A 12,201-nucleotide genomic window follows, 5' to 3' on the forward strand; every position below is an offset into this window, starting at 1 on the left:
GCTAAAATTTTATCCCACTGCAGGAGAAAAAATGTTATCCTGGACCTAATATAACAGGCTAGTATGATCCACTACATAGATAACTCACAGGGAAATCTTCAGGTTTTATAGATACTGGAAGGGCAGAATAATGAGCAGGCTTTAAATTTTAGAAAGACATGATTTAAACAACTTAGACAGAGGGGTGGGGAAAGACCCTGAACAAGAAGTACAGCAAGGTTAGGAGGTCAGCAAGTTGAACAGTTTATGAAACTCCACAATTCCATGGATTAAATTTTGATAGCGCAAAACATTTTATATTAGGATATAGGCATGTTGTAAATTATAGGGCAAAGGAGTGCACAGTTAGTAACTATTTTCCAGAGAAGTACGTTTTCATGAAAATGGTCAACTATTTGGAAAACATGCTTGCTAGCATCTCCTTCATGTTATCCTATCACAGAGTCAAAGTTTAAGTGTAGAAGACAGAGACTTTACAGAAATAAAACCCTGATGGTAATATAGGCAAAAGAATCAAGGATGAACATAGAAAATGGCAAGAAACCTGCTGGCTACAATTATGAACAGGAAGTCATCAACCAGGATGTCCAAACACACTTACAAAATTCTGCTAGCAATGCTGTCCCAACTTGGGATCTTTGGTGACTGAATTCATGAACCACTTGACATTTACAAATACTGGAGAGTGACTTCAAGGAATGTTAAGCCTCAAGAATTTAGAAACAAGCTCTTGATTGAGAAAAAATATTAAGGGGAACTTACCTGCAGCAAATAACAGCTTTGCATGATAAAGCTAAGTCCAGGAAATACTGTCTTACTCCAAAAGTCAGGGCATACTTGAGGGTTTTCCCATCGATGATAAGGGCAAAGTCATTCTCTTTCTGAAGAGCATCACCCAAGACTGCACAGTGTCGAGTGAGGGTTTCCCTCGTTTCCTGTGAAATAAAACAAGGAACAAACAATGTCCTCAAAATGTTTTTTTCCCTTATTTATTCCACAAGGATGCCTCAAGGATGTTTGACAACTACATTGATTATTTTTTGTGCTTTTTGTGTCTTGGATGGCTTTTACATACCTCCACTCATGAACTTTTCATGAATGCCCCATGACGGAGATTGGACAGATAGTATTAAAACCAGTAGGCAACACACTTAAAGTTATACATTATACCCAGCAGGGCACAGACTCGATCACAAATCCCTTGTTCCCTTGGAATCTTTGCTCCTGATCCCAGCCACATAATCATACTATGACAAAAACAGTCACAGTAAACTGTTTGGAAAAGAATAACCACATTGGGGCTGGAGTGAGAGTACAGTGGGTAGGTCACTTGCTTTACAAGCAGCTGACCAAGGTTCCACTGTTGGCACCACATATGGTACCCTGAGCCCCATCAGAAATGGTAAGCTAGGAGTAAGCTCTTAGCACTGCCAGGTGTAGTTCCACAACCAAAAAACAAAACCAAACAAGAATAACCGCATTGTCCTAATTTGTGAACTAGTTAAAATCACCATGAATCAAAGGGGAAGCATTGGAGAATTATTTGTGGGTGTTCTTTCAGAAGTACTCAATGCCACTGAAACATAATTCCCAGTAACCAGGAGGAGGAAAGGAAGTTACTGTAATCTCTTGCCACCTCACAAATTAGCTTCTATAATTAGGGCTGGAGCGATAGCACAGCGGTTGGGCGTTCGCCTTTCATGTAGCAGACCTGAGTTCGATTCCTCCGCCCCTCTCGAAGAGCCTGGCAAGCTACCTAGAGTATCGAGCCCTTGCGGCAGAGCCTGGCAAGCTACCCATGCATACTGGATATGCCAAAAACAGTAACAATAAGTCTCTCAATGAGAGACGTTATTGATGCCTGCTCGAACAAATCGATGAGCAACGGGAATATTAATTATCATTTCATGATGCTGTATTTTAGTTGGGGGATGATGATAAGTAGCTTGGTCATCTTGAAAGAATAAAAGAACCTATTCCAATCCATTCATAAAGAATCACCGTCGGATACAACAAAATCCTTTCCTGCCAAGGAAAGTTGGACTTAACTTAGCCCTACACAGCAGTAATTACATTTGTCTCCCTCAATCAAGAACAACTTTCCTTCTTTAGAGGAAAAAGGTTTCAAGATATTTTGCTTTTCTTCCCTTAGGACTCTTCCTCTAACCAAATGGTGAACAAGTTTCCTGTTCAAGAGCCCAATTTAAGGAAGACACAGGGTCTGGAATACCGGCTTTGTAAGCCAGAGGCCCAAGTTCCAGTCCTGCACAGTTTGCCAAGTGCAGAGCCAGAACACCCGCCTCAGCACAGGGAAACATCAGGAACAGCTGACCTCCAGTTACAGCTCAGCTCTGAGTGCTAATATCTGAGCATGCAATTATTCAAATGAGAAATATAAATATATGTGTGTCAATACTCAATGGGCCATAATAATAAATAATAATAAAACAACACTTATGGACTCATTTGTATTATTTAATAAGCCTATGATAAAAAAATTCTTAATGACCAGTTTGTATTATTTTCACGGAAGATATCATTACTGTTCCAATTTAAGGAAGTGATACAGTCCTTTCACTGTTATTTCATAAAGAGGGGAGCAAAGCATCAGTGATTAACATTTTTTTGGGGGGAATTTTTTTTTTTTTGCTTTTTTGGGTCATACCTGGCAATGCACAGGGGTTACTCCTGGCTCTGCACTCAGGAGTTACCCCTGGCGGTGCTCAGGGGACCATATGGGATGCTGGGATTCAAACCCGGGTTGGCTGAGTGCAAGGCAAACGCCCTACCCGCTGTGCTATCACTCCAGCCCCTGGGGGAAATTTTTTAAAGGTGTTTCTGCATTTGCCTTCATGTGTGGCTCAAAATTCTGGTATTTCAGAGGCTTGTCATCAAAATAACAGAACACGGTGTACTGGAAAGTAAGTCTATCCAACCCTCTGAAATCTGGAAATCACTTAACACCTTCACTGCTCCCTGATGACTCTGTGACACAGGGGACCACCATACAGAGGCATTCTTGCCAGATTTTTATGCTAACACTCTACATCATGCGGGGGAAGTAGCTGGTTTAATTTTCAGGCACCACCCTCCTATTTTCTGCTGTGAAAGTTTAGCCAGGAAGCCATACGAAGGTGAAAAACATCAACCAGGGCCACACCCTCATTGATTCTGCTGCCATATAAGCTCATGAACAGCCATGATCCAGAGACTCACAAATAAAACTTGGAAGAGAGCCACAAGCTGCAAGGGATGCTTCTGAATCCTAAAGTCATTTCCAATTTATCACCCTGTCTACTCCACTGATGTACCAGGAGTAGCAGGCTGACTTAATAGGGTGAAGTAGAAGCAATGAATCTTGATCCAAAAACAAATGAATAAATAAAAATCAGCACACAGGCTCAACATGTAACAACATCTTAATGATCTTTTATATAAGGGCTTAATGGCCCTGGGGTGAGATACAACAATCTTCACACATTTTCTTCTAAGGAAATTTTTTGGATATTTTTCATGCATTATTCATAATAAGTCATACAAAATAAATTTAGGACCTGTTTTTGGGGCAAGCTGGGTGGTGGTGGAAAAATTCGAAACAATAGTGGTGGGAGGGTGTTATGGTGGTAGGATTGGTATTGGAATATTGAATATAATAAATTATTGTGAACAATATTATTAAAATAAAATTAAATAAAAAATTAACAAAATTCTGCCGGCCAAACCTACAGGAGCCCATCTATAGTACATAACCCTAGACCTCCTCAAAAACACATTCGCATCAATCTAATAAAGAAATCCAGAAATCAAAGCAACAGAAAAGCAATAGAGATCAACGAACAAATGGAAAGTAAATTAGGAACAATCTTTAGTACCTACCACATACCAGACAGTTTTAAGAACTCCACAGACAAGAGACAAGAGTTTAGCTAAATATATTACAATGCCATGGGCAGGAGAGATAGTACAGAGGTTAAAGGACTTTCCTTGCAGGCAGCGACCTCTGTTCAATCCCTGGCACCACATAAGGATCACCGAGCCCTGCTAGGAATGATCCTTGACCACTGAGCCTGGAGTAAGCCCCGAGTACCCTGAGTATAAGGTTTGCCCCCAAACTCCTACCTGCTCCCCAAAGTAGTACCTTCTGCAAAGGGCACTATTGTTACCCCCGTTCTGCAGATGAGAAACCTGGCAGTGAGTGCTGGTGTCCCCTGCCAGCTAAGTAATAAAACAAGACTCTGACTTCAGCTTCTGTGCTGGTTTGTCTTTCTCGACATCGTCCAGCAAAAACAAACCACAGCAAATTATAATTGCAAAGCCCACACCATTTGGTGGCTCGTTTCCCCAGAGCCCTCCCTTCATCTGTCTCTCATCTTGATTCTACCACCAGCAAAAACTTCTTATAGAACAAATTTAAAGCATAAATGACGTCTCTCACTTGGAAGTGGCTCAATGGCGCCCTGCTGCCTCTGTGAAAGACGTTGAACAAATGCCTCGAAATGGCACTGAAGGTTTTCCCACTAAGCCCAACTCACTTTTGCTCACCATCGTGATTCCTTCCTTCCCTCTGTCTGGAGTGCCCTTCCCTCTGGAGAGTTCCCCACCCAGTGGATTAAGTGTACACTGAAGTTCTCACGAATGCTCAGTGCTCCCTAGGACAACCCTTGCTGTGCTCGCAAGGTCCACAGTTCCTGGAAGGAAAATGCAGGGTGAATTTATTTCCCAGCAATACACACACACACAGTGCCTGCAGTTACAGATGCTCAAGAAATCTCCTGACTCGCTCATAAACCAAAAGCTAGCATGGAAGCTGGCAACGGTCTCAGGAAGACTTTGAAATTTAATTCACCATCAGCTTCAGGGCCGCAGCACTAAGTCAAGGAAAGCCCAGAGCTGAGCCTGATCCCATTAGCCCACCTGTGGCGCTAGCCCCGAGGGGCTGCTCTCTTCCTCCCCAAGGTGCTCCTGACACCTCCCAATGTGCTGCAAACTCGCTTATTTGAGGCATCAGTACTCCTGGGTTTCCTTGGTGATTATCACAGGTTTTTTGCAAATCCGAAGGTGTCAGGAGATATAACATAACATTTCAGAAGAGGAGTCTGCGGCTTCTCACAACCAAAGCTCACAGCTCGCCTGGGGTGTGAGGTTACAGCTCCAAAAAGGCTGCAAACATTCCCTTGTTTGCGTGGGTCGTTTTCTTTTGTAAGCAGCTCTGTTGTTGGCCCTGGGTTGCCAGCTTTGACTTATATTTTACTCTTATTTATGCTGTCAGGAGTATTTTAAAATTCTTTTATTTATGCAAGTTTATGGCTGCTCCCCGAGGCCCGGGAGCCGTACTTTATGGCTACATTGCATTGAAGCTTATCTCCTGTAGTTAGAAATAAATTTATTACTGCATTAGCTGTTGCTTTGTTTTTCTTGTTGGCTACTGAAGGGGGAAATGTTTAAACATTTAAACTTAGTGACATGTGAAAGTGAAAATATATAAATGAGAAGCTCAATCCAAAGAAGGATAAAAGACCCCCTAGTACAACAAAATAAAAGCCTGGTATCTCCTGGCTATGGTCTCATTGTGGGTGGCGGAAAATCAGCATCTGTAGCTACAATTTGAGATAATCAGACATAAAGGCAATTTTGGGAGATACTCAGGGGTCAGGGTTGGAGGTGGGAAAGTTAGGGCTCAGGAAAGAGGGTGAGCCAAGGGGAGGTAGTTGGATGCAGCCAAACTGGTTCTATCCCAGATCCCAGACAACCCATACGGTCCCCTGAGCACTGCCAGGAATAATTACTGAGTGCAGAGCCAGAAGTAAACCCTAGCATCACCAGGTGAAGCTAACAAACAAACAAACAAAAAACGAACAAGTGTTCCAATTGTGCCCAAACCTATGACTTTCCCTGACTCTGACTCATTCATGCCCAAGGAAGAGCCGAGAACTCCTCTCGTCCCGGCACTGCGACTGCCCATGGGGAAATCTGCTTGAGTTACTCAGTTCTATTCTCCCATCCTAGCATGGCACCCAGTCTGGGTTTCAGGAGACCCTTGGGCTACCCCTGTCTGGCCACCTCGCCACACAGACTGTGCTGTTTCTCCATTCTCAGTGTGTGGGCACAGAAGGTAAGCCTCACCTGGCCAGAGGGTGGGTCTACACCACTCTCTTCCCTGTTTATATGGTTATGTTATACACTGTTTTTTTTTTCCTTTGTAAGTAGGGGTTTGGGTCTTTGGGGGCTACACCCTGTGGTGCTTGGGTGCTCCTCTTAGCTCTGTGCTCATGTCACTCCAGGGGAAACAATGTGTGGTGCCAGGGTTTGAACTGGGATCAGTCTAATGCAAGGCAAGTACCCAACCCTGTATAGCTCTCTGGCCCCTAGATCTGTAATGTTATGCCTAAGGAGTTCCACTTTCCTCAGAGCTTATTTAGACCTTCTTTTGCTTAAAAAAATCAATTTTGGTCCCTATTGCTTCAGCAAACATCTGCTTGTTTGCTCGAACCTTAATGCCAAAATAATCTTCAACTTTCCTCTTGTAACTTCAAAACTTCTCTTAAGTCTCTAATTCTTTTTTTTTTTCTTTTTGGGTCACACCCGGTTATGCACAGGGATCACTCCTGGCTGTGCACTCAGGAACCACCCCTGGCGGTGCTCAGGGGACCATATGGGATGCTGGGATTCGAACCCGGGTCAGCCGCGTGCAAGGCAAACGCCCTACCCGCTGTGATATCACTCCAGCCCATGTCTCTAATTCTTGAGTAGCAGGAAAATTGCCATCTTTTCTCACCTCTGTTCCTTTTTCTCTTGTTGCTTCAACCACCTCACCCCACTGCCATTGTCTCTTTTTTTTCCCCTCCAAAGACTTTAGTCAAGTTCTGATTTTCTGATTTTAAAAACAACACAGCACCAATATTCACAATGCTCCAATAAGGAATCAATCTAAATCCCCAGTAACAGATGGCAGGACAAGGAACCAGTGGTATATCTGCTCAACAGAATACTGCTCTGTCATTAAAAAAAATGAGTGCCAGTGGCTGGGGAGACAGGATAGCAAGTAGGATGTGGCCAATCTGGGTGTGATCCCCAGAACCACATAAGGTCCTCCAAACTGCCAGGAGTGATTACTGGGTTCAGAACCCTGAGTAAGCCCTAGGTACAGCTGGATGTGGCCAAATACAAATCAGAAAAGATAATCCAAGCCTTTTGGACCAAACAGATGGCTGTAGAGGTGATTAGGTAAAGGGAAATAAGGAAGGAAAAGACCATAATCTATTGTTCCACTCCATGTGGCAGCATGAATTACCAAAGTAAATGAACTGACAGGAAACCACAAAACCAACTCCTAGACTTAGTGAATATGAAGGCAGTTACCAGGAAAGAGGAAGGGTGGGAGGGATGAGCAGAGGGTGCTCTGGTGTGTGTGTTGGTGGGGGGGGGTGGCGATGGTGGTACTGGGACCCTGGTGGTAGGTTGGTATTCCATACATAGAGCTTATAAAGTTAAATTTCCGAACTTCTTTATTCTGCAACCAATGATATGTTAGTAAAAAATAAACTTGAAAATAACTACTTGATGGGGCGCAGGGGATAGCTTGGAGACTCAAAGTACCCATTGCCAGCAATCCTGAGGTCATGAGTTCAATCCCCAAAGCCACCCACATGAACCAAGCACTGTCTCCACATGTTGTTGCTTAGAAGACCTTCGCATTGCAATGAAAGCTGTATCTCTGGTGCACAGATGTGTGTGTGTGTGTGTGTATGTGTGCCTCTGTGTATATACAACTAAGGATGTGCAAGCACTGTGTCCAGGAGTAAGCTCCCTGGCAAGCAAGCACAACTAGACAACAACCTCTGCAGAAATACCACAACCTAGAGTACAATAACCACAACCAATCACAGGTGACTTCCAGTCATTAACAGTAATAAGGAAAGTGATGGGCGTTGGGAGGGGAGGATAAAATAAAAACAACAAGCATTTTTTAAAATCTATTTAGAGAAGTAGGAACTGCTCCCTTAGCTGCCTTTCTGGAGTCTTCTGGGAGACAAGAGTACTCCCATCTTTTGGATTTTCTCCAAACACTTGGCTGACATCTCTACAATGCAATAAGTAGCTTATCTATTTCTATCTCTGTCTTCTCTCTAGGTCACAGACCCTTGATGAAGAGATGAAAGAAAATGAATGAGAGTCTGATCATGAAAGAATAATCAATTAATAATTAGACAATGCCTTTTGGGGTTGGAATGGCTTTCTCTTGCAACCATTGTGAGGATTGTTTTCTGCTCCCTGTCAAGCTCTTGTATTATCTTGGATAGCCTTAATTAGAATGCCAAACAAAATGTTAATGTGCTTATCTTATTATAAAGGAAAGAGAACAAAGTAGCCATTAGGAGTAAGCATCTATTTCTGTCCCAAATGATATAAATTATTCAATGAATATAATGGAATGAAATCTACACTAGCTACTTAGCGATCATTCTAGGTTGAATGAAAGCAGATTAACGAAGAGTAAACAATATTTATTTCGTTTGTAAGAAGTGTGCTTGGGAAAAAATTTCAAAATGAAGGAGACACGCTAGGCATAAAATTAGGTCAAGCAGAATTTCTCACAAAAATAACTGGAGAGATCCTAATGAAGTTCCATTTAAATCCTGAGGGCAAAATTGATAACATGTCCATAGAAACCCCTCCAATGTAATAAAATAAAACAACAACCATCTTTAAAAAATCAGAAACAGGCTGTTTAACGGAATCCTTCTCATTATTTTTACATGACCTTTAAGGAGGAAACTCCTGATAAAAATCACAGAGGGCACCCTAGACAATTAAATCTGACACAGTTTTATAGTGAAATAAATGGAAAGCCCTGATTTGTTTGGAAAGGATCACAGCATGCAAGTTGTCATTTTCATTTTGGCAACAACTCTGCTTTGGAATGGTCAAAGAAGCCCGGGGCCAGATGTGCAAAGAACATGTAAGACCACCTAAGAACAGTGTTTTTGATGGCCCAAATGCAATGCAGCAGAAAGCACCTGCATAAAAACAGCCCTTTTCAGCTTTTAGCCTTTTGGTATTTTTTTTTTTTTCCCTGACTCCTTTCCGAGGCTTACAGGGCAGACAGTTTTACTTAAGAACATATTCAAGAAACACCCTCTTAGAGAATGTGGAAATATCCCTGAGGAAAGGAAAATAAGAGCCTCTAGCCTCTGACTCAGACTGGTTGGCCAAGTTGAATCAACTGAGAGGAGGCAAAGATTATAGATCACCGAACACTCAACACCTAGGGAAGTGGCTTCCACAACCCCATCTGGGGCCACAAGTGTTTATTGTGACAGTAAAGCATGTGAGCAGCACCCCTGAAAGAAAAATTAAAAGCATTTTTGGTCACTGGTTTGGGACCACACCCAGCAATGCTCAGGGACTTATTCCTGGCTCTACACTCAGGAATTACTCCTGGTGGTGCTCAGGGGACCAGATGGAGTGCCAGGGGTTGAACCTGGGTTGACCACGTGCCAGGTGCAAGTGCTCTCCCTGCTGTGCTACGGCTAAGGCCCTGAAAAAAAGGATTTAAAAAAAATCTTAATTTAATGTCAAATGCATGCTGGTGTTTGGGCCTGAAGATAAACAAGGACTGCACATTTAAATTTGATCCTGGAATTCTGTGGAATGTGTACGGGTCAAATTGAAAACACACACACACATATATACACACACACATACATATACATGTATATTCCAATCTATTCCCTTAATATTATTCGAGTTTTCCATTGACTATCTTTCCAGAAGGCCAAGACACGGTATCAAAATATCTTGTTTTGAATTGTTGCTCTTCCTGTTCTCTTCTCTTCCCTCCATTCCCCTTTCCTTTCTTAACTTCTTTCTTTTCTTTTGGCCCACACCTGATGGTGCTCAGAGATTCTTCCTGGCTCTGTGCTCAGGGATCACTCATGGCAGTACTCTGGGGACCACACGTGGTACAAGGATAGAACGTGAGTCGGCGAGTCGACCACTTGCCTTGAATGCAGTCATCATTCTAAAGCAAGTTAGTTAACTTCTTAGAATCAATATTTTTTTTCTCATTTATAAGACTGGGCTTGGGACGGGAGGATAGCATAGGGAGTAGGGTGTTTGTCTTGCACACGGCCAACCTGTGTTGGATCCCTGGGAGTTCCACATGGCCCTCAAAGCCTGTCAGGACAGATCCCTGATGCAAAGCCAGGAGTAAGCCCTGAGCACAGCTGGCTGTGGCCCCCAAACAGAGCAAAAGCCTGGCATACTATCTTTTTCAGGTTTTCATGCTGACTACATGTGCTGTCTCTGTTTTCTGTGAAGGGCTGTGACCAGTGTTTGACTAGGAATTGACACCCTTAAGTGATTGTTTCTTTCCCTTCCTCTGACGTTAGATTTCACAGAGGTGCTAGCACACAATGAAGAAAGAATGATCCACAAACTGCTTCATGCTGCACCTTAGTATAATCCAAGGGATATGTTACTAAGATAATGTTGTTCCTTTCGAAATTTTTCAAGGATGATTTTATTTTGATCTATTTTGGGTAGCTAACATTCAACTCTACCTTCTTCTTCTACTACCAGATTATTAATATTTGGAAGATGTTTCCTCAACTCTAGAATTACCTCTTCTCAGAAACAAGTGGTTCTTGGTACATAGTTGGAGTACACATATTTATATACTAAACTAACTATATGTCTATGACTCTTAATTTGTTTCCAGTCTTATATAACTTGGCCTAAAAATAAGATATTAATAAGGTATTTCTCCATTATAGTTATGTTTTTGTACTAATAATACCATTAATATATATGTATACATACATATATATAGATATACCAGACTTTAAATTCTCATAAGAATATAAAATTATACTGGGGTCAGAGCAATAGGAACTACAGTAAGTATGGCATTCGACATGCACAGGGCCAACTTGGGTGGGTTCAATTCCCAGCATCCCTTATGGTCCCCTGAGCCAGCCAAAAGTGATTCCTGAGTGCAGAGCCAGTAGTAATCCCTGAGTACAGCTGGGGATGATCCCCAAATACATATGTATTAGTATATAAATATGTTTATATGTTTATTTTAATCCACATAAAACATCATTACATACAACAACAAAGGCTTCATAAATACTAGGTTTAACTAATGGTAAAGAAAACACTTAGGTCTTGTTTTTCTGGCATTTAAAAAAGTAAATATAATATCTTTGATGCAACATTTTTTGTTGCTAATTGTTTCTAAAGGCAGAGTAAAAATACTCATTAGACGATTAACAAAAACCAACCTTGGTTGATTTTTCTAAGGGTCTCCTTTTAAAACGTATACATTAATTAAAAATGTCAAATAAGAGGATATATGTATGTAAGAATATTAAATTGAAACATATTTTATTAGCTGTTTTGGTGGACTGTAGTCCTACCTCATCATCACTTAAGACAGGAAGAATTTACAAATTTATGGCCAAATAATGTCTCATTCTTTCTCTACTTTCACATTCTCCAAATGTTCACACCATACACTTACAAATTAACAGAACATACCAAGAACACTGTTAATAACGCATTATGGCCCTACCCAGTATGGACAAAGTTAGCACGTTCTTACGGAGTGAGTTATGATTCCCTTATAGCAACATGGATAAATAATTGGGTATTACTTATTTTTCGACAATGTGTTATTGATTCTGTGAAACACTGAACATTCCGTGTACCCCGCCTTATACAACACATATCTCAACTACTCTTTTAGCTACTGCAGGTGTAGCGAAATCATAAAGCACACATACCTAGGAGTGGAGAGAAACTATATTTATATTCAAATCATCTATTTAATACCCAAACCAGAATCACTAGCGCTCTCAGACATAGTTTATGAGCAACAATATTCAATGTTTCTAAACTCCCAGCTGACACTAATCATTACTGTTAAAAATTCAGTTGTATAGAACCACATCAATATAATTTTTACAAAATGAGCAAGGGTAAATAGTGAGTGAAATCGTTAAAAATACCTGGCTAATGTAAGAAACCCTCCACAAACAGTGGTGGAAGGCAGCCAAACAAATGCATTTAATCAATACATATTGCTAAATATAATGAGGAGAGAAAAAGACCCAAAATAATTTTTAGTGCTTCCCTGATACACAGATATGAGTTTTCCAGTGTGTGGTATAGAACACTGTAATTGAGGAAATGGTCCAG

The 12,201-nt window shown here is 41.4% G+C and overlaps 1 protein-coding gene across 2 annotated transcripts in view; it reads right to left on the reverse strand.

Annotated features, from left to right (window-relative positions):
• Positions 1-12,201, reverse strand: part of ATP8A1 (ATPase phospholipid transporting 8A1) — a 243,383-nt gene that overhangs the window by 83,265 nt on the left and 147,917 nt on the right. For both annotated transcript variants that reach the window (XM_055140932.1, XM_055140930.1), the window contains exon 25: positions 763-935. In XM_055140932.1, coding sequence (XP_054996907.1) covers positions 763-935 — 173 coding nt within the window. The remainder of the gene's footprint in view (positions 1-762; positions 936-12,201) is intronic.

The sequence above is a fragment of the Sorex araneus genome, chromosome 5 (assembly GCF_027595985.1).
Source record: "Sorex araneus isolate mSorAra2 chromosome 5, mSorAra2.pri, whole genome shotgun sequence".
NCBI classification, from domain to species: Eukaryota; Metazoa; Chordata; class Mammalia; order Eulipotyphla; family Soricidae; genus Sorex; species Sorex araneus.